The 20,527-nt window shown below is 43.1% G+C and overlaps 1 protein-coding gene across 5 annotated transcripts in view; it reads left to right on the top strand.

The window, feature by feature from the left end:
* Positions 1-20,527, top strand: part of LOC146810317 (ATP-binding cassette sub-family A member 10-like) — a 1,555,322-nt gene that overhangs the window by 1,014,915 nt on the left and 519,880 nt on the right. For all 5 annotated transcript variants that reach the window (XM_085617313.1, XM_085617310.1, XM_085617311.1 and 2 more), the window contains one exon: positions 19,428-19,555. In XM_085617313.1, the coding sequence (XP_085473439.1) occupies positions 19,428-19,555 (128 nt within the window). The remainder of the gene's footprint in view (positions 1-19,427; positions 19,556-20,527) is intronic.

The following is a 20,527-nucleotide window of genomic DNA, read 5'->3' as shown; positions in this document are numbered from 1 at the left end:
ATAAAAGTAACATTTCACAACATCGATGGCATAGTTTCTGCAAGGATCATAACCTAGATGTGTGAATGAATACATTACTACTTCTATTTGTTATGTTATATGAGAAGCAGTTATTGTAACTGGTATGTCACTTCTCAGCTATGTGATATACTGTCTTCATTTATGGAAACAATGCATGTTTGTTGCTGTAGAGGTTTCGTATTAAACACTTTGTGCACGTTTTCAGGCTGATTGCAATTTCTTAAATGCATAAATAGTTCAATCGTATTGCTTTATTAACCTTCCTGCATCCTCAAATTTGCTTGAAAATGCACAGTTTGTCCACTCTTTTTTCAAAATTTTCTCGGGGGGTAGGAGATCTTCCCCAAGCCCCCCGTAGGTTGTTCAGACGAGCTCGCTGCACTTGCTCACCACAGTGCAGTACGACAATAAAGTTACGCCCTACCACTTTCAAATGTCACCAGCCACCACTGCCCAGAGGGCATCACCCGGAACTGGAAGTGCCCCTCTGGTGTTGAGTATGCAGACCTCTCCTTGGCCCCATCAGTCAGGACAATCTGCCAGACTAGGACGTTAAATTAAACGTACTGAGGAACTTGGCAGCTTCCAACCGATCTAGGAGCTCATTGGCTCTGTAGCTAGGGTGCGTGTTAGTTCTGGTAATGGCATTGAGCCCACGGTAGTCAACACAGAATGAAAGTTCAGGAGTAGAACTGATCAGCAGTATTAAAGTGCGCAGAAACACTAAGCCAGCAAAAACAATATCCAGAGAACCACAAAAACCTGGAGGCCGGAAGTAAAAAGACAGGGGAAACACACCAATAGATGCCAGGTCTAACATACTCGTACCTAATCACTTATATTTCTGGTACTCATGAAACTGAAATGCTGTAATCGGAAGGGAAATGCCTCCATGTATAAGAAAAGCAACAGGTGGATTTTCACTAATATAATGGAGTTCCCTAACTTTTTCTAATACTTAATGAGGAGTCAGTGGATTTTTTTGTAGTCTTTGTTTTGAAGAAATAATTTGAGACAGATAAGTCGATTTACCCACTCAACACGTTGTAGCAAGTAAGCCCGACCAAAGGTAAGAAATCCTAATAAGGAAAATAACTTCTTCAACATGTCAGGAGGTTGCAAGATAGCACATTTTTGTAGGAAATATGATGCCAGTCCTTTGCCCTCAGTGGATAATTCATACCCAAGAAAATTCACAGTAAGGTGCACAACTTTAGATTTCTTAACATTCATTTTGTAACCATGTGATGCCAATATTGTCACTATCTGGTCCACCCTAGTCAGTTATGAATTTAAGACATCATCAGTGAGGTAAATTTAATTGATGAAAGATAGAGCCTCGAGATGTAGTTTTAAGATCTCCTTAATATGTGGTGAAAATAAACTGGGGCTAATCTTGTTTCCCATAGGGAGACTCTTAAAGTAATATTGCATTCCATCAAAACTGAAGGTGGTAAGATACTTACTCTCAGGTACTATATTTGGACCAAAGACCCACTGTAAATGTCCAAGATTGTTCTGTATTTTTTCTGTATCAGGTTTGTCATTAAACCTGTGCTGTGAGCACTTTCAACCACATCAAAACTATTCTGTATGATTTGTGTAAGAAATTGGGTTACTGGTTGACTGGGATGTGAGCCCTGGATAAGTAGCACCCACAGTCCTTGTGAGGGTGAGGCACATGCAAATACCAAATGAACCTATGCCCAACTTCGAGGTAGCATGGCACAGAGCAGTTAGGCTTAACATAGAGGAAATGTGGAAAGTATTTGTGGCACACCTTAAATATTGCTAAAGTAAAAAGCACTAAACAAAAAGGATCCCATGCCAAGTTAGGAAAATAGAGTAACTTTCAATAAATAAAACAAGACCTAAATGACAAAAATCCAATTGGTAGGACCAGTGATATACAGTTTTAACAATTTCAGTGAAAATAGTGGCAAAAAGCACAAAGCGCCAACTGTGAATATCTGGTCAATCGGGACTGGGAAAAAGTCATAAGTTCAGGCTGACCCCAGTAGAGTGCGGGGCGACTACAGGGATCCAGTTAGTCTCGCTGAACAAAGTACCTTAAATCCTGCATTGCAGAGCATTGCAGGGGCCTGTGTCAAAGATGCGTCACACAGCAGAGGTGTTGCATCTGTTCTGTGATGCGATGAGGTGGCAGTGTGAGGTACTGCATAACCATTGGGAATTCTGTCAACAAGAGAGATTGTGCGGTGAAGTCCGGCATCATGGTGGCATTGAGCAGTTGAGCCAATGTGTCAGTTTTGAGGTGCTACGAGGCTGCGATGCAGAGTCCATCATCATCATGATGACTGCCATCAACGAGAATGTGAGGTCCTGCACTGAGGGTGCATCATGCAGTGATGGTTCTGAGCTGGATGCAGGCTGCGCTGTCGATGAGGGTCTTTGCTACAGGGAACGATGCATATAACAGCAGAGATGCTTTTGCCCTGCTCTGGGTTGCGCTGCACATCAGAGGAGATGGGTTGGAGCCGCTAGGTCCATAGAATCTGGCAGATCACATCAAGACCACTTGCAAGGGTCAAGGACTGGGTGGCACCACTTGACAGGGTAGACTCACAGATGGCAGAGTCGAGGTGCTAGGTTCATGGTTTCTGGAGCCTTCTGTCCCTGAGGTTCAAGTCAGGAGGCCAGCCAACTAACTTTTGGGCTCTCTCTTGTGGTCCATGGTTCAACAGATACAGGTCCAGTCCTTTTCACCCAGGCAAGAGTGCAGCAGGCCTTCAGACCAGCAGCCCAATAGAGTGGCAGTCCTTTCAGCAGCACAGCTGTCTTGTATCTGCAGGTCTAGAAGTGTACTGGAGAGGTGGTGTCTGAGGTCCAATATGCATACCCAGTTCTGCCTTTGAAGTGGGGGTAGCTTGTAGTGCCTTTCTTTGAAGTGTGAATGTGCCCTGCCTGCCCTGCCGTGGCCCCAGATTAACTGCAGGGGATATGCAACACTTTGTGTGAAGGCAGGACACAGACTTTTTAAGTGTTGGTAGGGCTGGGTCCAGCACCTCTCTCCCATCCTGCCAGTGATGGCCCAACCAGGCACACCTAAGCTCCCAATTGTATGTGACTGTCTAGAAGGAATACATAAAGCCCACCTGTCAACAACACTCAGTCTTGTGAACCAAAGATAGGCTACAAGCATTATATGCAGTTAGCATTCTGCCCCCTCAAATTGTAACTATAGCAGCTGAACTTCTGGGTAGCTGGAGAGGCAGTTTGTCTTTTATGTCTCATCCCCTCTGATATTTTTACCTTCAGTTGCAGGATTTTCCTTCGCAGAACTCTCAATCTTACTCTTGGGTTTGAAATGTAGTTTAAAGGCTTGTGTACATAAAGTATCACGGTTCACAGAGGTATAAACTTCAGATATTATTTTTTGTAATTCCCATTTACTGTCTTGAACAGAAACTGCTGTAAGCCTCTGGCGAGAGCGAGAGCTGACACTTCTCTAAGATTCTTGCCTAGGATGACTGAGAAGACTTTAGAGAAATGTCCACTTTCATACGCTGGTCCAGAGCTTGTGCAGCCTAGTGCTCATTTTGTACTTGCACTGATACTTCAAGGGAGAACCACTGATGAATGTGTGCAATGCATGTTAGTGTTGGTACATGCAAGCATATTTCTCCAGGCTTTACACTCCTCTTCAGGTGGAATCAATCAAAGGGGAAGACAAATAGCCAGATATCTATACTTGTCTTGTGGTCTTGTATGAGGTGGACCCCTTTCAAATGGTTTGTTTTGCAAGCAATCCAGTAGGGAATTTGATGGTGTTTATTGTCTGTGGACTGATTGCCTGTACCACAACCTGTCCCTGTTCGGTAAGTACTACTAGTGCTTGTCTAGCATTCATGGTTCGTACTACATATCATATGAGTTTCCTGTATAAGGAGACTGTATAATTTAAGTTCCCTAGTACATCAGCAAATTGTAGGTTCTCTGAATGTAGAAATGGTGTATATACAGTAATACTGGCCATGTAATCCCTTCATTACTCATGGGACACAATCTAACATTTCTGTATGTGTGTGTTGTAGCTCTCCAGCAAACCAATTTTGATATTCTTGGTAAGTCAAAGGGATTTCCAGATAATGATATGCCCTAATGTGGGTACTGCGGGTGTATATGCATGCAGCTGCCTAAGGCAGCCTCTACAGTTTAAACTCCACCCATGAGTAAAATGTTTCAAATGCATATGCTGCATGCAAAGCTATTACAAATGAAACTCCTACATCCACTCCCCTCCATTGGGGGACACCTCTATTTTTGAGATTTTGTGTAACTAGCATGTTGATAATTTACTACTATCAGGCCAGAAGCTACCATTTTAACTGAACAGATTCAATAAAACATGAGATTCAAAACCTAGAAAACAACAGTTGGGAAATAACCTTTTAAGAGTCAAGCTTGACATACCCTCAGTAAATAAGCGCTCCCATAATTTGTCTGCAGAAGGTAAACATGATTACAATGGACATCTTCATATATTTGTAATGAAGACTCTTTTGTCCAGGTCTACAAAGTTTGGATTCTCAACACACGAGTACAGGGACTTAGGGCCAGATGTACGAAAAATGTTAGCAGGCACAAACAGGTTAGTGACACATTTGGCCATGCTAAAATTGTCATGGCCATGTACCAACACAATTTTGCGAGTCACAAATGAATTGAGACTCGCAAAAAATTGTTTAGAGACTCGCTATTTGGAAGGGGCGTTTACTTCTGAATAGCGAGTCTCAACCCCATGTACTAATGTTTTGCGTCCGCAATTGTGGTCGCAAAACACTTGCAATTACCACCTACTTCAAGTAGGTGGTAATGCATTCGCAAATGGACCCCTTCCCCTTTGCGAATGCATGCAAAATTACTTTTTAAGGGCAGGCAGTGGTCCCATGGACTGCCTGCCCTTAAAAAATGAAATGAAAACGTTTCATTTTTTTTTCTAAATGCATCCCGTTTTCCTTTAAGGAAAACAGACTGCATTTTAAAAAAAAATGCTTTGTTTAAAAGCAGTCCCAGACATGGTGGTCTGCTGAGCCCAGCAGGTCACCATTCCTGGGAGGGCCTGTCATTCCATTGGGAATTGCAAACAGTGTTAAACACACTGTTGTACATTTGATTTTGCGCCTCGCAATTTGTGACTCGCAATTTGCGACAAATTGCGAGGTGCAAAACAAAATGGTCATACATCTGGCCCTTAGTTCAGTGCCCCATTGCTGAGCAGGGAAGTCCAGGTTACTGTAGCCCCATACAAAGCAGTGAGCATTCATGCTGGTGTATGTCCATGCTTTTCAGGTCACTAAAAAGTCCATTGAGGACTTCAGGGATGCTGTGGTAATTGAAACCCTATTTTGTTTCATAGACTATCACACTCAAGTATTACACTAAGAAAGGACACTAACTATTTATGTGTTTTATTTCAACAGATTCATCCTGTCACTCAGTACATGAGTAATACCCACAGAGTATAATTAAAGCAGTACTTACGCTTGTTGCTAGCAGCAAAAATAACATGAACAGTTCTAACATGTTTTGAATGCTCCTAGCAGCCCACCACCCCTAAGGCGCTCCATTATGAGAGTATAAAATACTTCACTTGCCTCCAGAGTTTCTTGGGGCTCAGTGCACTGCATACCTGTTCAGCTGTGGTTATCAAACTTCAGTTAGGAGAGAGCTGTCCCTTAAAAGAAAAACACATGATCAGCTGGCTCAACTTCTCCTAAAACTGGATTGACTCTTGCCATAAGAGTGGATATTCTGGAAGTCTGGCAGACCTGTTGTGATAACCTGGTGTCTCAAATTCAGTGGTTAATTCAATGGGTTTATATAAGGTGGTTAACTCACAAAAAAGAGGGGTAGGAGGATCAAGTCCCACTTCGACCTCCTTCAACAACTATGAAACCACTACATAGTCGAGGGACTGTGTTCATATAGAATGATGAAAGTCAAAAAGCTGGGGGAATCACACAAGGGTGTTAAAACTGCCCTCACACACAGAGATCTGTGTCATGCTTCATCATAGGGCTGCTAACACACCTCCACGCAGACCAACGCTGGAGGTGGAGCAATAGGTAGGGGGAAGACAATACAACACAAAAGTGGCAAGTAATGTGGGGATCAGAAGTGAAAAATGAGTGCAGAAATTGTGATTTAAAACTAGCTCCAGTGTGTCCCTCTAATAGTTTTAATATTGGGTACCCTGTCCAGAATATAAAATGGTCATACCTGGACCAGTGGATGGTGGTTTGGCAAACCAGTTATGAGTTACCAGCCCCTCCACTCCGCAAGAGATGGCGACATGTTTCAGCCGGCAAAATCCAATCGCCCGGCTTTCTTCAGGACTTCACAACTGAATGACCCCTAAAAAAAGTTACTAACCCTACCTCCTTATGTTCACGGATCGAGGGTAAACAACCTTGTTGAGTAACTTACTCTGAGCACTTAAGGTAGAGCGCCTTGCTCTCCAAACTGGAAGCAAGTTCATATAAAACTTGAACTGGCGGGGGAGCGAGGGCACCTCCCTATAGTCACACTTTCTACAAGATGAGCCGCGTCCTCTCATTGTGTCTCTCCCTGCGCCGTGTAGGCTATATAAGGTGGACCACTGATATTTAGTTTACGTTGACTAATTTCATGGGGACTTTCCAATAATCAGAGATGTGAATGGTCTAAACCAGCAGGATGAAGATACGTCAACTTGAACTACATGTTTACCATACACATCTACTGTCAATCCCAGAAACGTAAATAGTGTTTAGCCTGTGGCAAACCTGTCTCACCTGATGTTTCAACAAAGTCATTGCTTAGATAAAATGACACTTTTACAAGTTCTGTGAAAGATAATGGCATGCTGAATATGGACCCGGCAGACAGGTTAACGTAATGGTCTGAGTTTAGCATCCACAACTTGTTCATGGGTTAGCTTTCCTCTCACTGGATATGGTGCCAGTATGTCTATCGCTTGTAACAGAGTGAGCACTTTTGAAGTAAATTAAGTTTTCCTATGTGCCAGCTGCAATCTGACCAGTGACGATTCCTATTTGAGCATAGTCATTGGGGGAACATGCCATTTCTAATGTCAGATATGTTCCACTTTTAAATATTATGCTACAATTTTATAATCACATTGCACTTAGGAGGTGCCTTATTTAGTCATTAGAATCAGGTGTTCCTACATGTGAAAGGGGTGATTATGACAGGGTGCAATCTGTTAATATCAGGCTATGCAGGGCAGGCCTGAATGCTATGTTTCCAGTGTCACTGAATGGCACAATAAGTGCTGCAGTCTACAGGTGGCACTGAACTTACTGTGCCAGGGGTGTATTTCCACATCATGTAATATGACTTTATAGGAAAACTAAATGCAGCAATCAAGGTTAAGTCAATTTTGATGTTTAACAGGGGAACATAGGTGCTTTTTGCCTGTTTAGCTGGGTTGAAATGTACAAAGTTCTAATGCCAGCAAAACAGATAGGGAAGACATTTTCTTACATTTACCTTAAGGGAATATCCTGAAAATGTCACAGACTCATCCCCAGGCACACAATGATACATTATCTCATCCTCACTTGTGATAAAACATTAGCCATTGGGTTTACATCTTTGTCAGTGATTATATCATCTGAAAAAATTGGTACAGTAAGTCATCTCTATGTCCCCGGCATCTGTGAGAAAAAGTACCCTTTAGAGTGGTCAATCACATTTTGTTGCTGAATTTGCTGCTGGCTTTTAAACTTTGCACACTGGGGCACTGCTGTCCAGTGCCCAGTGTATGTCCTCTGATCCGGAAAAACCTTTGAAATTGTTTAGTGTCTGACTAATTTAACCTTCTTAAAAGGGCATACTATATGGTGTAGATAATGCACCTATGGCATAGTTAATTCAAATATCACCTGTGACCTGCCGTACCTATTGTGCCACCCATTAGCGTGACAAGGAAACTATATCTTCAGTCCTACCATTTTAGCCTGACTACTACAGTGTAACCTCTTGAAATAGTCCTGTTAGACAGGAAAAAGCCTCCCTCTTAAATATTGCTGAGTCACCCCTAAGTAATCCCACAAGGAATCTTATTTAAAAGTGGGACCTGCAGAAAGTTAATATTACAATGTCCCTTAAGCGACTAGGCCCTAAAAGCTATTTTCATGGTGACAAGCCTATCTGTCCTATGTAGAGTACAGATTTAAATACTAATACTGAATCTTGAGGACGGGACCAGCATTAAAAAGACATAAACCACTATTTTAACAACTATTATAATCCAATTCAATGGTAGCTGGATTATTAATAAATATTAAGGAAACATAACCTTTATAAAGTTACCCTTTAGCTGCCTGAACTGTCAGGCGGCTAATTAGCATTAGCCTCTGCCGACCTGTAGCTGACAGGCTCACTTGAGGTCTCCGCAGGGATGAGAGGCAGGAGATTGACGAAAGGATCCCAACTTCCCTCTACCACCGGCCTGCCCAACACAGTCAAAGTAGCACAGGTGAATAGGGGGAAGAGGGGAGACAAAGGGAGGAAGAAGATAGAGGCAGGTCCGGCACAAGTCCCACACCACCGTAGCGTCACTGGGATCCAGAGGAATTCCTGTAGACAGAAGGCTGAATCAATAATTGACTACACTAAGTGCAACAATGTATATAGCTGTGGTTCTTCATAACATTCTACCTGATAATCTCCCCTCTTCCACTTGTGTCCACAAAACATACAGGGCGTAACCAGATATGATACTTCCTAAACACAGACAAAAATAACAATTAATTAATGCTTTCACTGATTCAGGGGTATACAGTCATGTGATGGCGTAATTGAGCAGCTTACCTCAGACCTATGAGGAACACGGATGTAAGGCAGCCAAAATAAGAAAAGAATGAAGAAGTGGGTTGTTAACAGCACAACCCAATGTAAAAGCGAAAACCAAAATATGTAGCCGCCTAGTCTGTAGAGCCAAACTGAGAGCAATAAGAGTAAGTGAGATTTCCTGCTAGCTTGAATGCTCTGAAACTACAGCTATGCTCCTTGCCTTAATATAATTAAGTTGTGGAGATTCACTCTACTGTTAATAATGCCAACAATGTGCGTGCACACCTACAAAGGTGAAGATCATAAGGAAAATTCAGATACCCAATGCGCAACCCAGAATGTGCCCCTACATAGCAAACAGAAGACCAGCCTCTTGGGAAGCCACTGGTACTAGCGCTAGCACGTTACCGCACAAACAATGAGAACTCGGAGGCAGGGGCCAAGCAGAGCAGAGACGAGCCAAGGAAGATTCCCAAACTGCCAACAGGAATGACGATTGCAGGAAGGCGAGGAGACACAGCAGTTCTCCAGGCGCGACGGCTTCAGTGGACGCGATGCGCCAGCACTGGAAACGGAGACCCGGAAGTAGCAGAGGTGACCCCGACGAGCAAGGTCTGGGGAAAAACAACTAGAACGCGAAGCGCCAGCGCTTCGCTGACGTCTCGTTTTATGCAGGCAGAGACTCCGCCCCCACCTCTCTGCCAGCCACTGCGCCAGACCGGACACAACCATGACAGTATATCCCCCCTATAAGACCCCCCACTGGTTTGGGTTTCCAGGGGTATTTACGATGGAACAACCTCACCAAACGGGGCGCATGCACATGACCCACTGGTTCCCAAGTCCGATCTGTGGGCCCATACCCTTTCCAATGGATGAGGTATTGGAGTTTACCTCAAACTCTTCGAGAGTCTACAATGGCCCTACCTCGTACTCCTCTTCCTTATCAGCTTCAAAAGGAACCGGTTGGACTGGCAACAGGTTTCAATAAGGATACATGGAATACCGGGTGTAACTTCAGTGTGTCAGGGAGTTCTAATCTCATGGCCACTGAATTGATGACTTCCACATTGCTATAGGGACCTATATATCGCGGTTTGAACTTGCAAACACCTTTGATCTGTAAATGGCGTGGTGATAACCAAACCTTATCCCCCACAACATATTCAGGGCTTGGGCGGCGATGAGCATCTGCACTCTCCTTATATGCCACTTTGGCCTTTTCAAGGTTTTCTATTGCTGCCTTTTGTGCCTCTTGGATTTGCGTGATAAACTCTTTAGCTGCTGGGACTGGTGCAAAAGATGCAGAGTGAGAAGGCAGGAACCTGGGATGGAAACCATAAGAAACAAAGAAAGGGGAATACCCTATGGAGGAGTGTACACTGTTGTTAATGGAGAATTCTGCTGCCCATAAATACCTATCCCAATCTACTGGTGTTTGTAACAACTGACATCATAGATATTGTTCTAAGCACTGGTTGATTCTTTCTGTCTGTCCATCCGTTTGGGGATGATGTCCTGAAGAAAAACGCATATCTATGTGCAAGAGTTTACCCACTCCCTTCCACAAGTTAGACACGAATTGGGGCCCCCGATCAGAAACCAAAACGTTGGGCAATCCATGTAACCTAACCACATGCTGCACAAATAACCATGCTAACTCTTGTGAAGTGGGAAGCGCTTTCAGAGGGGTGAAGTGGGTCATTTTAGTCAACATGTCTACTACCACCCAAACTACTGTATGTCCTTTGGCTGTTTTAGGAAGTTCCGTAACAAAGTCCATTGAAACAGTATGCCAAGGGCTGGGAGGAGTAGGCATGGGGAGTAGGAGCCCAACGGGGGCTTGAGGAGAGCTTTTACCCTGTGCACATACATGGCATTTTTGGACATAGAACTTAACATCAGCCAACAGAGAGGGCCACCAGAAATAACAACGTACTAGGTCCGCTGTCTTTCTATAACCAGGATGACCCACAAGTACATGAGCATGACACCACCTCAAGACTTGTTCCTGTAACTCAGGGGTAGGTATCACGAGATTGCCTTGTATGTATAAGAGGTCGTTGATTCTGTTCCCTTGATGTTTCTTTTCCCAACTCTTGAGCTCCTCTGTGTCTTGTACCTCTCTTACTTTCTGCAGAAAGTCTTTTTATAGAGTTAGTGCCCCTAATATGCATTCAGGGGCAATAATAGGGGGTGGATCTGATACTTGCTCGTCAGCCCCATAACCCAATCGGGATAATGCATCAGCTTTCCCATGCTTTCTACCAGGCTGAAATTGGATTACAAAGTCATATTCACTAAAAAGTGAAGTCCATCGTAATTGTCTTGTGGACAAGGCTCTTGTGGATTTCAGAAATAACAGGTTCCTATGGTCAGTTAAAACAGTGACTTTATGTAAGGCTCCCAATAGATACTGTCTCCACTTCTCGAATGCTCTTTAAATGGCCAGTAATTCTCGGTCCCCAACTGAGTAGTTTTGTTCAGTGGTGTTAAGTTTATGAAAGAAAAAGGCGACAGGATGTAAACACCCAGTGGAAGTGTCTGTTTGAGAAAGGACGCCTCCAATTGCCATCTGGGATGCATCAGTTTCAACCGTAAAAGGACAGGATGGATCCGGATGTCTTAGGACGGGAGCCTGCGTGAAGGCTCGATTTATGATTTCAAAAGCAGATTCCGCTTCAGGGGACCACAAGAACTCTACGTTTTTCTTAAGCAATCTAGTAATAGGGGATGCCAACTCAGAAAAATTGTTGATAAATCGCCTGTAGAAATTGGCAAACCCCAAGAAGCTTTGTACATCTTTCACGGTTTTGGGGGATGGCCATTGTGTAATTGCCTCTACCTTCTGTGGATCCATGCTGACCCCTGTAGGTGTTAAAACAAACCCCAAAAAGGCTACTCTGGTCGTATAAAACTCACATTTATCGAGTTTGACATACAGATGGTTGTCTCTTAGTCTTTGCAGCACTGACTTCACATGACTTTTGTGTTCCTCCATTGAGGAGGAATATACTAGGATGTCATCTATGTATGCGATGGCATAGACGTCCAACATGTCTCTCAACACCTCATTGATAAAGTATTGAAAGGCTGCAGGAGAGTTGATATCAATGGGTATAGGTTTTTTATGGTGTTGTTATTCAGTATGCAATAGTCAATGCAACATCTGAGACCTCCCTCCCGTTTAGGGATAAAAAAAAGAGGAGAATACGCCGGGGACCTGGAAGGACGAATAAATCCTATGCATAACATTTCATCCAAATATTCTCGTAAGTACAGGTTTTCTTTTTCAGTAAGTACATATATGCGACTGAAAGGAATCTGGGCCCCAGGTATCAGATCTATCCTACAATCAAAAGGACGATATGGCGGAAGAGTCGTGGCCTTTTGTTTATCAAACACATCCGCCCAGAATAAATAACAAGAGGGGAGTTTAGGTTCGGACGGTATACAGGATCCCAGCAAAGGGGCTACAACTTTTACTTGTTCTAAACAATGTGTAACGCAGAAGTCTGAAGAAAACCTAATCGTTCTACGGCTCCAATCTATAGTTGGATTGTACTGCGATAACCAAGAAACCCCCAACACAGCAGGAAACTGTGGGGATTTATTCAGATCAAAACTGACTTTCTCAGTATGTATCTCTTCAATGCACATGGACAAGGGAATGGTAGCATGAGTAACCGGTCCAGATTTAATGGCACTCCCATCTATGGTTTTCACTTCCTCTATGATAGCCTTTGCTTCAGTCGGAATACCATTCTTAGTGGCCCACTGGATGTCCATAAAATTGCCTGTAGCACTGGAATCAACCATTGCTCGGACTTTGATATGCTGACCTTCCCACTCTAACCTTGTGTCTACATGAAAATGAGAACACATTGTACGTGAATTTTCCATGACTACGGGTTGGGAGACTATTAAACCTGAGCTGCCTGAAAGTCTTGTCCCCTTAGATCTGTCTGGAACGGTCTCTAACACTGAGAATCTCAGCTGTGCCATGGAATGTTTGCTATTGATCCATTGCAGCACCAGTGATGAGTTAGCGTTTCTAACTCTGATCAGGTTTTTATGCTCAGTTATGCAGACCTTCACTTTCCTCTCTGTTTTGCCCACATAGAGAAGCCCACATGGGTACTTGATTACATACATAACCCTCTGGGAGTTGAAGTTTGCAGAATGTTTTAAGCAAATGTGTCTCCCAGACAGAGGATGCAAGATGGTCTTGCCCATGATGACATTGTTGCAATGAATAAAGTTTTGACATTTCCCCATGCCTCTATGTTTGTCATCCTTGGTTTGTTTTGGAGAGGACAAAAGCTCCCTCAGATTACTGGTTCTTGTGTAAACAAATAGGGGTTGGCTTGGGTTGATGCTGGAAAAGACCTTTGGAATGAGGTTCCGATTGTAACAACTCCCATCTATGCAAGATAATCCGTTTAATCAGTGTAGACAGAGTCGAAACATTTGAAACAAACACATCCAGTTTTGCAGACTCTTTGCTTTGTCTCTGTAAAGGTTTTGCTCTCTCCATGGAGGACACATCAGCCATAGGGTTGTGTTCAATAATACAGGTGAGCCTAGCCTCAAGAACTGCTCTTTAAAAAAATACAGTTGTGGCATTGGTCTCTTCATCAAGTGTGATGCGTTTTGCTCGTGTGAACCATGAAAAAGGCAGATGGCGCTTCACTGATGGCGGATGAAAACTATTGAACAGAAGCATGTTATAGCGGTCTGTTGGCTTCCTAAAAGCCTATGTCCTTATGTCTAAGGCTGTAAGGACAATCTCCACATCCAAGAGTCCTCTGGGCAATAAGGTGTCAAGATATTTTATCCATAATGTCTAACTTTGGGACAAGAATTGCCATCTTGGATTTGCCGTGACATATTCATTTTGGTCCTGTTTGCAGTAAAACAACAGGAACCATTGCAAAAATGGGTAGGTCAGGGCCTACCTCTTGCTCGCCACTGTGCCAAAAATAAAGAGAGCGAGAAGTGGCAGGCGCTCTTTCTCCTATAATGCGGCTCGGCTGTGGAATGCACTTCCCCCCCACAGACGTCAGGAATTCAACCATCTGCCTTTTCGAAAATTACTTAAAACCTGACTTTTTTCAAAGTCACTGTCCAGTAAAGGTATTTTCTTGGTCCACATCTGCAAATAGTGCTGGGAGGCCTTAGGGAAGCTATGCGCTCTAAAAATGTTTCTTTCATTTCATTCTATTTCATTTCATTCAGGGCCTGGAAGCCTCTATTTCACTGGTCAGAGAGGAACTAAGAGTGTCTTAGGGTGTCCTCCACCCACAGACCGGTGAATGCTACAAAGCTTGACCCTCAACACCCTTCCACATAACACTGCTGGACTTGAAATCCAAGGACAGAAAGATAGCCAAGACTCATGAGTCTGATCCACTGGGTGCAAAAGTTATCCGACCAGCAGTTCCACAGCATCATATTCAATTTCAGGTTGTCCTGAATAGAGAAGAGTTTTGACATTGATGCTTAGAAACATTTTCAGACTTCTCTAATTCCAGGCCCCAGTGGAGCCAATTAATTTGATGTATTCGATCCACGCTCCATCGCGGCTGACCTCAAATTGTGCTTTGGTTACCATTTACCATGAACATTGACTATGACTGGCATGTTGTACTTTTGGCTATATTTTCACTTAATTGTTTTAAACTTCACCTTTCTGGTTTCTCTGGTAGGATTTTTGGTAACCATTGCTTATTACGTTTTTCTCTGTTTTTATAAATTGGAGTTGTGTTTTCAACTTGTTCGCTGCTTTGGTACATCTAAAAGCTTTACACATTTTTGTTAAGTTAAGCCTGTCGGCTTTGTGCCATATCTATCAGGGATTGAAATGTCTACCTGGGCCTAACAGGATAATGAATTTATTATTTGTGCAGGATATCGACCTAACAGGCTTAGGGTCTTCTCTCAACTTTTTGTCTACCTCCTCCATTTGTTTGACCACGTTTTTACTAGTATCAGGACTCTTTACCACCGCTAACCAGTGCTTGAGTTCTTGTGCTCTCTCCCTTAAACATTGAAACATTGGCTTATCCCCAATTGGCATATTTAGTTTACTTATGAGTCCCTAGTAAAGTTCACCACATGTGCCCAGGGCCTGTAAATTAAATTCTACTTATGGACCTGCAGCACTGATTGAGCCACCCACTTAAGTAGTACTTAAACCATGGCTCAGTTCTGTCATTGTAGAGCCTGTGTGTGCAGTTTTGCCCTGCCATGCTAACTTGGCAAAATACGTATTCCCTATCACAGGAGTGACGATAGAACCTTGGGACCGGACTAACGTTCAATATGGCCTAACCTCCTTCCCCTCACCATCACACCACTGTTTGATAATCCATATTTCACTCCGGGAGTGGGCTCCGGGGCATTTGCGAGATGGCGGCTAACCAGCTGCTGCTCTATGGGACTTATGCTTTACGAGGAGGGAGTCATCCCCTTTACACAACTAAGCTCAGACTGTGCCCTCCCAGAAATCAAATGCCTCCACTATATGCAGCTCTGTCATTGGTTTTTACACCCGAACAATAGACCTACCACGCAGAAACACCTTACCCCCTATGAGCAATGGTTGATCACTAAATCTTCAGATGGGCGATTCATATCTGAACTGTATTCATTCCTGATTCACCGTAATAGACATATGTATAAAGCCTTCCAAAATTGGTGGGAAACGGACCTAGGCAGTCAGTTCAGTGATAAACAAAGGGAAGAGATATATTACAGGGCCAGACATGCGACCTGCCGTGCAGCACTCACAGAGATACTCACCAAAGTGGTCACATACTGGTACTACACTGTCTGTCTACATAAGGATAACCCGACTTGGGGTGTGAAATGCAGGAGAGACTGTGGGGCACAGGGGACTTTGGTACACCTAATCTGGGATTGCCCAAAGCTGCTTCCCTACTGGACACAGGGACTTGATGACGTAGATTTTTACCTAGGTTCCCCTCATATGTCATACTGGGCTTACCCAACCCACTCACGTATCCACTTAATTCCAGGTGGGGAAACAGGTAGGTTTATCTCTGGGAGCAGCTATACAGAATGCCCTTTCACAATGGGGAGCGCCAAGAATACCCACTCACCTGAGATGGTTGCACTGGTTGTGGCAAATTCTATGCATGGAAAAGATCTCCTTTATACTTGCAACCAGGGTGCCTCCTTTGGAGTACTGTGGCGACCTTATCTGTCTCTGCTTTCACAAGACTTCTGAGAATTAACATGCTCTAAATAGCTTTGCCTCCTGTGTTTGTCAGAGACAGACCTGAAAATCTGACTAGGTTAAATGTCGACTGTGTATTGTCGTAGTTGCCCTATATTTTGCACAAGATAAGGAATGAGTGAGATTGGGTGGGGGGAGGGTTTGGGGTTTGGAGCGGGGATTTTTCTATTTAGACACCTGAATGCCTAGAATCGTAAGATGCTATGAGTGGCTTTGTGATGTATCGATGTCGGTACTAATGCTTTTGGGCACTCTCTGAAATCTCAATAACAAAAAAAGAAATAAACTATTAAATCACAACGTATGGTGAATTTGCGTTTTGAATTGTAATCCTAAAATGGCACTTTTAGAAATTTGGCATTTTCTGACTTTAGCCATTTGGTGCCTGCTGCCTGCTGCCTCTCTCTGATAAATTGTCTAGTGTGGTTGACAGCTGGGCTTTGTGTATTTCCTCCAGACAGCCAAACACAATGGGAGCACAATGTGTGAGGAGGAGGGGAGGGAGGAGCTGGGCACAGCTTCACTTACACCTGAATAAGCTGTGTCCTAACCCCACACAAAGGGCTGCCTAATACCTGTAGAGAGTCTGGAGACAGAACAGGAATGTGCAGGACCTCTTTTCACTTCAAAGGTCAGTATTCAAAATCTCCCCCACTTCAAAGGCCCAACTGGGTATAAGTACTGGACTTCTGATACCACCAGCTCAGTACAGTTCTGGAGACACTGCCAGGAAGAACTTTGGTGCTGCTGAAAGGCTGCCACTTTGCTGCTTTGCTGGAATCCTGCCTTGCTGTGTTGTCCTGCTGCTTGCTATACCCCTGCCTAGGTGAGATGAACTTGACCTGCATCACTTGACCACAGACTGACTCGTAGGGCCAGCTGTCTGGCCTCCTGATCTGAAGTCACAGGGAAATAAAAGACTTCCAACCACCCTGCTCCTGGACTCTGCCATCTGTGAATCTGCCCTGCCAAGTGGTGCCACCCCAGTCCTGGATCCTTGGAAAGGGGGCCTAAGGTGTTTGCTGTGGTGGAACTGATGCATCCTCTGCTGCGAGAGCAGAACCTGAGCATCACCTCTGCTGCGTGGATCAGAATCTGCACACCGCCACTACTGCGTGAGTTGGAACAGATGCAACAGACTTGCATCCCCGCATCTTGGGACCAGTGCATTGCCTTCTGAATCAGCACTGCGTGCCACTTTTCCCGGCGCCGATTCCTCACATCCCTCATCGACATTCACCTCGATGATGATGCTACAGCTTTGTATCGCAGCCTCTGCGCTCATCGGAACCAACACATTACCTCAGCTGCGCAACGCATTCCTGACACCGTCCTTTACATCACAAGCACCTTCGATGGGATTCTTTATGACTACAGCAACAGGACATCCCACCTTAGCCTTGCCACATCTTGGAACCTATGCATCTTCTCAGCTGTTCAATGCATCTGTGTTTTGGATCCACGCAATGCACTGTATCCATGATTTAGGGTACTTTAGTTCAGCAAGCCTAACTGGATCCCTGTAGCTGGCCTGTACTCTATCGTGGGCAGCCTGAACTTTTGACTTTGTCCCAGTTTAGCACAACCAGATACCCCTGTTTGGAGCTTCTTGCTTCTAAGCGCTAATTTACAGTTTAATATTTAAAAATTCATAAATGAATTTCTACAGATTGGATTTTTGTCGTTTTGGTCTTGTTTTTCAGATCTATTTTTCTAACCTGGTGTGGAATATTTTGTGTGGGGTTTTCACTGCTTTATTGTTTGAAATGTTATATAAATTATTTACACCTTGCCTCTATGTCAAGCCCGACTGCTCTGTGCTAAGCTACCAGAGGGTGACCACAGTTTAATTTAGGGTTATCCTGACACTTGCCCTGACCAGGATTGTGGTTGCTGCTTGACCAGGGCATATACTCCAGTCAACCAACAACCCAATCGCTAACAGAGGACACCAATCCACCCCAACTAATTAGCCACTTTCTCAGAGCATCTTACCATAGTGGATCCTATGCCAAGTCTTTCAGCTTCTTAATTGACCAGTAGATAACAATGGTAACACCACACTTTTTCAAGGATGGTCTGAGTTGCCTCATTCCAACTCAGACCATCCGTTCCCCTCTCTGATCTCAGAAATACTATGCAAGGGTTTATCACACCTGAATAGCATTGCACTACTAGCTTTACTCACAAATGGCTCTAGCTCCTTTCTAAGCTATTTTCCATGCTGCGACATGACTTGTAAAATGTGCTTGAACAATCTGAACAGATTCATCCTATTATCAAAGACCCGCAGATGTTTTTCCCTAAAGCCAGAACACACTTCAAAATAGCCACACTATCCAAAAAACCCTACTGCCACCAACTTGAAAGATAAAGTCCATCTCACTGGAGAAAAAGGAAACTCCAGAACGAAATCCCCAAAATTTGATCCTAACATGCTGTCTCTTGTTACCCTTTGCTACATTAACTCTTGTTGTATTTCTTGATCCACATGAAGTGCTGTGGTGCCCATGTGTCTAGGGTAACATTATATAAACACTTTAATCAAACAGTAAATAAATAGTATGATTGCTAGTAATTATTCACTTATGAATGATTTCGGCTGCAATCACTACAGAAAGTCATTATACAATGGCTACTTAGTTAACAGTTGTAAATCAGTAAATCACTACCAAGCACCATCAATTTGGATAAAGAAAATCGGTTTCCCTGCTCACACACATAGGAATTGTGTCAAGAGGCAATCTTTAAATGCAAGGTTAATGCCAATTAATGTTTTCTTTCTGCACCAATACTTAAAAAAGAGTAAAACCATCAAAAAGACTTACCGGCCCATCATAGAAACAATTATAGCAAAGTAGGTTCAACATCAGCATTACCACCACATTCATTGAAAGCTGAGCTTGTCTGCTAGCTTGAGTATAGGCATTAAATCGGTATAGCCTCTGTCATATGACATGTATGTACACAAAACAGCATATAAAGGTTTGTCTTGTTATTTAGCTAGCAAAACCTCTTCAACATTAATGATGTTTAGAGATGAAGGGACTGCATTGATGCTGTCATTTCTTTAAAAAAACCTGAATACAATTGTTGAAAATAAATAATAAAATAATAAAAAAAGAGATGAAGGGGATACTCTAACCAGTGTACTCAGATCGACTGCAGATGTCATGAACTATGAAATGGTGATTGCTTTTATGAATACATTGATGTATGCGCTCCCTCTAGGGAAGAAGAGAGCATGAAGGCTGTATAGAAAGAGGAATATACCAGAGAAAACTGTTCAGATAATAAACAGGACTGTCTTTTTCCACACCAGGGTCAGAAATTGATGACTTTGTTAACTCCGTCAAGAGTCAGAATATAATGGTGGATGTTACTAGCGGAAACAACTCCGATCAAGATGTACCATATAATCTTGTGCTGATGGTGTCTCGTGAGGAAAAGGTACATTTTCAATTATTCTGTGATAATAAATATATTGTTGGGACCTCAGTGATTAACAGATGCTGAATGTTCGAGCTACAAATAATGGATTTGATCAGAAATGTGAATGTCAATTCACCATTCAGATGTTACCTGCCATTATCAGTTCTTCCTGCCCCACAACATACCTGAAAGTGAATGTTGAAGAGTGCACAACCACAGAAGCTATGATCCAAACTTACCCCACCTGCACTGTATTCAGTCCCTATTGCATCTAAAGCTATTATCAGCTTGACATAGGAAATTAAAGAATCCTGCCATACTAATTGAAGAGGCCCAACAGCAGTTGTCATCTGCAATTAAGGACCATGTTTTACACAAAGCCTACTAATTTTGATGCAGCATACTGAAGTGATAAAAATCCTTACTGGACTCCTCCTTCCTTCTCCTGAGGGCAGCTATTGATTTGCGGGTGGAATCTGTGCATATTGAAAGTGACAAGAAAATATACATATTTTATATATGACAATCAAGTGTTGACTTTTGGTGTTAGGCCTCCATTTTATAAGCATCCACAATTTTCACTGGACTGTAGTCTATTGGCAAAGCTGCCAACTTTAGAATGTACCCTTTCAGCAAGCCCTGGTATTAAACTTTAAATTCTGTGATTATGAGCAAATCACTTACAGCCTCATGCATCAAGCCAATATCCAGTCGGTAAAATACCGATTCGCTAATAGCTCCCGGTATTGAGTCAAAAATACCCAATCCCAATGCATCAACCCAAAAGCAAAAATCGCTATTTAAGGAATCCTTAAATAGCGATTCCTTAAATAGCGATAGCATTTAAGGAATCCCAAATTGAGATTCCTTAATTTAAGGAATCTCAATTTGGGATTCCTTAAATGCAATGCATGATAGTTAAAAAATTAGCGAATTCGCTAATAGGGGGAGCAAATTACCATGAAGATGAACTGCATGGTAATTTGCTAA

The sequence above is a fragment of the Triturus cristatus genome, chromosome 7, assembly GCF_964204655.1.
Source record: "Triturus cristatus chromosome 7, aTriCri1.1, whole genome shotgun sequence".
In the NCBI taxonomy this organism is placed as follows: domain Eukaryota; kingdom Metazoa; phylum Chordata; class Amphibia; order Caudata; family Salamandridae; genus Triturus; species Triturus cristatus.
Note: the sequence above shows the minus strand (reverse complement) of the source record. Positions and strands in the feature narration are given on the sequence as shown.